The 5,789-nt window shown below is 43.7% G+C and overlaps 1 protein-coding gene across 1 annotated transcript; it reads left to right on the forward strand.

Moving 5' to 3' along the window:
• Positions 1-3,997: 3,997 nt before the first annotated feature.
• Positions 3,998-4,975, forward strand: LOC311627809 (olfactory receptor 2AG2-like; the record flags this gene model as incomplete). The annotated part of the gene is made up of 1 exon (XM_084894417.1): positions 3,998-4,975. The coding sequence occupies exon 1, from the start codon at positions 4,025-4,027 to the stop codon at positions 4,973-4,975; it is 951 nt and encodes a 316-aa protein (XP_084750543.1). The 5' UTR covers positions 3,998-4,024.
• Between the last annotated feature and the right edge of the window lie 814 nt (positions 4,976-5,789).

Raw genomic sequence — 5,789 nt, forward strand, 5'->3', positions numbered from 1 at the left:
GCAACTCCAGCATCAGTTTCAGCATTCACTGGCAAAATGCATGATTAAAGAGAGACTGAAGAATGGCAAAATATTGGGGAGAGATGAGAATGGCTTGACTAAAGCTGTGATGGGTAGAGGCAGGGTTGTGTCATCATCCCAGAGCCGGAAGCAACTGAGCCCACTGGACACAGAGCAAGGACCTACTACACATTCATGCACGTGAATGAGAGGGAGTAGGAAAGAGAAACAACTAACCTAAAAGCATAGAAGGTTTAATATGTCACTGCTTTGATGCTAATTAAAGGTCAATGAAGGAAGATCTGATATAGACCCACTGAAGAGTTCAGTTCCCTCTAGTTGGTAATAGCCAAGCCTAGAGGCACAAAGAGTGACATGGGGAGTGGCAGCATTTATAGGACCCATAGACATACTTTATAAGGCTATCTGGGGGGTGGGGGGCTCAATTCTTGGGTCTGTATATATAGTTAGGGTTTTGGAAACAGCCTTAGCAAATTCATATGGGACAAAACAAGGCTTCAGGCCTCAGAGTTCATTTAACAGGTGACGTTTGCAGGCATGGGAGGCCAGGAGACCTGCCCAGGGAATTCATTAAAATCTTGTTTCTTAGAGCAGCATTTTCAGGGAAGGTTATGTCAGCTGATGGGATGAGGCCAAATGGCTCCCCTCGGACAGGGTCCTAGCTCACTGTTGCCCGAGGGACAGAGATGCTGGGCACCAGAGGGCCTCCTTTGGGCAGCTCCTCCCCATGCCCTCTTTACCAAATCTCTGCTGTGTTCATCTTTGATTACGAACCCCACCAGAATGGGAACACATGAAAATCTGAGAACCTCAAGCCAGAACTCAGCCAGAACCACACCAAGGCTGTGAGGCTTTCACGCAGGGAGAGTAGATGAGAGAAGTCTGCAGCAACTCCACTCCTTGCTTCCCCAGGAAGCTAATCTAGGTTTTCAGCTTCCTGTCTGCATCCATCTCTACCCTGCGAGAGAATGTGCTGTACCGGTAACTTAAAGAATTGCTGACCTCAATCTCAGACGCAGCCATATGCACACCTGCACTCCACTCTGCCAGGAGAACCACCTCCTCTTCCTCTGACTTTTAGAAAACATCTTCATCCCTCAAGTAAGTCACAGGGCAGTAGGTGTGGTCTGGCAGCTGAGCCCTTGCTCCTCTCAGGTATGGACTCTGTCTCTGTTTCAATGAAATTATGTGGAGCCTGGAAGTCTTGCTTTGCTTCTCAGACTTTTTAGCCACACATGGTGTATAGCTCACCCACTCCCTTCTACACCCTAGGTACCCTGTCCATGTGGGTACACCCACAATCTCTCTGTCCCACTGACCAGACCTGGGATCCTATGAGTCCTGGTAAAAGTCTTAGTACTTCCTTCTGGACCTGAATTATCCTGGCCTCTAATAGTCTGAGGTATGCCCTTAAAAAAAAAAAAAAAAAAAAAAAAAAAAAAAAGATAATTTAAAGTGGCTCTTCCCTATATGTCTGTGTGACACTAAAGTCTAAAGTCACAGGGGAAATAAGCCAATTGAAATAATAAAAATTTAAAAATATACTGATCTATGATACATAAAAAATAACATTAAAATATGCTTACAAATTCTTAGCTCCGTCTGGTTAATTGGCTCGGTCTGACCACTTCCTATGAAGTATAATAGTTCCCCATCTGTTAATCTTAGTCTTGCTGACTTTCCTGATCTGAAGTTCACACCACCAGCAGTTTTCCAGGGAGCTCTTCCTCTGTAGACCCAGAGCGTGTCCTCTGGCCTTTATTTTTAGGTGTCCCTAAAGCAAAGGACCTGAGAACAGGAAAGGAGAGAGATGGAGCAGGTGTCAGATTCAAGGGGAAGAAGGGAGAAAGGTAAAACCCAGAGGTCTAAGGATCACCACATCACCTAAGCCCCTTTTTTCCCCCTGCTCTTTAAAACTCTGTCTATACTCCAGGTGCAGAAATAAGGATAATTGTGCCTACCTAATTATTTTTTCCCCTTTATTACTCTATCTGTGTATCTTTTTAATTAAACAAAAGCAAAAGTATTTCAAGACAAATATTTATCAGGAACATTGCTAGCACTTATCTTCGATTTTTGTCTTTTTGTTGATGTCAATAGGCAAAGAAAGTAGTCCAACCAATGTTTCTTAGGTTAAACCTACCGTTTTGGCTTTGTGATGCAAAGTCAAGATCTCAGATCCAAAGAAACGAAAGGACAGATTTACAGAGGGTGTTTTTCTGACGGGCTTCTTGCCCAGACTTTATTGTAGTAAAAGGGCAGGCAGGATATTCTTGAATTATGATTCAGTGTCCTGGTCTTTACAATGTTATTCTCTTTCTCTATTACACCCTGACCCTTTCTTTCTTAGCAGCCTCCTATTCATTCCCAGCCTGTAGTTTATATGCCTCTTCCTCAGGGAATCTTTTCCTGAAACCTCACTTATATGGACTCAGAGTATGTTTTCTTTTCCTTCACGTATTAGTCATTACCAGTGGATGTGTGTTGGTGCTTAAATAACTGTTTTTCACAGTTATAGTGCCTGATACATTATAGGTCCTTTGTAAATATTTTTGGAATGAATAAAAAGAGGTATATCAGATTGGGGCTTCTTATTTTAGGATTATATCATTCTATCCCTTAAAAAGGTCCCAACTCTAAGATGATCAGGATGATGACATAATAGAAGATAAGAAGATTAAGAGCAGATGATACAAGGGAAAAATGAAGAATTTGGTCCTGAGTTTTTCTCTTTTAGAGTGACTCCTAAGTCCTTCATCCAAGTGTGAAAGATCTACAGTCATAAAGAGCAAGCTAAGTGAACACTAACCCACAGACCCCACTCTCTCCATTTTCTCTCCACCTTAATCCCACCCATCAGCACTATCATATATTTCAGGGTTCAGCAGGATTGGCATCCTTCATCATTTAGTCAGATTTGTAAGATAGAGCAATCTGATTTTCCTGATCAGTGTCTTGCTTTTACTCTCAAGTGATGGGAAGGTTTGGGGCCTTCTCTAAAAAGTTGCCTCTTTTATCGCTGTCCTCCTCTATCAAATGCCCTAAACACAAACACCTTTGCAAATAGCATATATTACATTTTCCCCTGATACATCCTGGGGAAATATCGTGTTACTATCTGCAAAGTAGCAAACACCTTCTGTTCTTTTCCTGCAGATTTCCTTCCAAAATCTATACCAACCTGGCCATTCAATTCAGCCCAGATTTTTTTTTTCCTCCAGAAGGTAGCAGTGTGCACAGTTCAAGAACACAAGAGAGCAAGTTTTCCAAGAGATGAAAGTCCTCTGTTCAGGAAGCTGTCAATGACAGAGAGACTGGAAAGGGAAGGCAGATGTCACATCTGTAAAGTAGATGTCACATGTGAGGAGAAGATGTCACAGAGCTTTATAATGAGAAAACTTCAACACTGAATTGGAATCCAAGTATATTTTGAGCAGAAAACCAGCTAGATTTTAAAGCAATGCCCACTGGATTTCTTTATTATGCAGACAGATATATTTTTATCTATCTACAAAGAATGCTTGTCTGAGCTCATCCTTTTGGATATCTTATTTAAAGGGAATACTTTTAATATAATAAATTTTTTGATGTTTTTTTACAGAGAGGAAGAGAGAGGGATAGAGAGTTAGAAACATCAATCAGAGAGAAACATTGATCAGCTGCCTCCTGCAAATCCCCTACTAGGGATGTGCCTGCAACCAAGATACATGCCCTTGACTGGAATTGAACCTGGGACTTTTCAGTCCGCAGGCCGACACTCTATCCACTGAGCCAAACCGGTTTCAGCTAAAGGGAATTCTTAATGATCAGCTATTAGCAACACGCTTTATCATAATTAAATAATAAGATTCAAAAAGTCAGAAGTCATAAAGCAAACATAGGTACGAGGAGGAAGAGGTACCACGTCATGGGATTCCTGTTGGCCACCCCATAGATAATGAGGGTGAACTCCCTGAGAAAAGGTTTCACTGAAAATCCATTTGGTTCTAGGCAACTGAAGAGAATGGAGCACTGGAACTCCACCCTGGGAAGTGGCTTCATGTTGATGGGGATCCTGAAGGACAGTGAGTCTCCTGAGCTGCTCTGTGTCTTAATCACAATCCTGTACACGTTGGCTCTGATCAGCAATGGCCTGCTGCTCCTGGTCATCACAGTGGACGCCCGGCTGCACTTGCCCATGTACCTCCTGCTCGGGCAGCTCTCACTCATGGACCTCCTCTTCACGTCCGTGGTCGCGCCCAAGGCCCTAGCGGATTTTCTTCGCAGTGAAAACACCATCTCCTTTGGGGGCTGTGCCCTTCAGATGTTTCTGGCTCTGACACTGGGTGGTGCAGAGGACCTCCTGCTGGCCTTCATGGCCTATGACAGGTATGTGGCCATTTGTCATCCTCTGAACTACATGGTCCTCATGAGTACAAGGGTCTGCTGGCTCATGGTGGCCACATCCTGGATCCTTGCATCCCTGAATGCTCTAGGGCATACCTTGTATACCATGCACTTCTCCTTCTGCATGTCCCGGAAAATAAGTCATCTGCTTTGTGAGATCCCTCCTTTGCTGAAGTTGGCCTGTGCAGATACCTCCAGCTATGAGCTCATGGTGTACGTGACAGGTGTGACTTTCCTTTTGCTCCCTCTTTCTGCCATTGTTGCCTCCTACACACTAATCCTATGGACTGTACTCCGCATGCCCTCCAATGAGGGGAGGCAGAAGGCCCTAGTCACCTGTTCCTCGCACCTGACTGTGGTCGGGATGTTCTATGGAGCTGCCACGTTCATGTATGTCTTGCCCAGTTCCCTGCACAGCACCAAGCAGGACAACATCATCTCTGTTTTCTACACAATTGTCACTCCAGCCCTGAACCCCCTCATCTACAGCCTGAGGAATAAGGAGGTCATGGGGGCCTTGAGGAGGGTCATGGGGAAATACGCGCTGCGGACACACCCCACTTTCTAGAGAGGGATCAAGGCTTGTCTCTCGAACTTACCTTCTCCAAATCAAAATTTTATACACAGCCAGTTTCTATATGATACTCTGTGTGAGATGATACAAATATTTAACATATTTTTTCATTTCCATTCTACTGTAGAACTGGTCAGTATAGAAACTTAAACTGCACTCAGATGAGATATGTACCCTGATCTTGGAAGCCCATGTCATACAAGGAGTAAAAGAAGAAAAGCATGGGATGGGGATATCCTAGACTCCCTCGGTGGTCGGACTTTTCTGACATAATAACCATGTTTATGACAGGGAATTACGTCTTAAATTCAGTGACAAGCAGCAATAGTTTTAGGCTGCCTAAACTCCAATAGCCTGTTAACATCAGTGGAGGACTGCCCCAACCTGCATGGTGAGGTTTAGGATCTGAAGGAGGGGCCAAATGAAAATGTTATACAAGAAATATGAGTTTGGAAGGCATGAGGGGCCAGGTGGAAACCTCTTTTCCTGAAGAGGCACTTCGAAACTGGATCCCATTTGCTTTTAATTCACTCTGAATACACATTTTCCCTTTAGCAATGCATACAGGCAGATCAAAGGTAAAGTTTGATAAACAATGTAAGGATTATCAAGCCAGGAAGTTGCCTCAAGCCATTAAAATCACAGTAGAAGCAAAACTTATGCTGATATTCAGCCTTGCTGAATACCAGAGTACATTGGCCTTCCAGTGTCTCTTTTTGAAGCTAACTGCTGTTTGCTTTAGCCTAGGGGTGTCGAACTCAATCAGAGAAGGGGCCAAAATCTAAAATCCAGCCTAAATTGCGGGCCG

The sequence above is a fragment of the Pipistrellus hanaki genome (genome assembly GCF_964339955.1).
Source record: "Pipistrellus hanaki genome assembly, chromosome: 9".
NCBI lineage: Eukaryota > Metazoa > Chordata > Mammalia > Chiroptera > Vespertilionidae > Pipistrellus > Pipistrellus hanaki.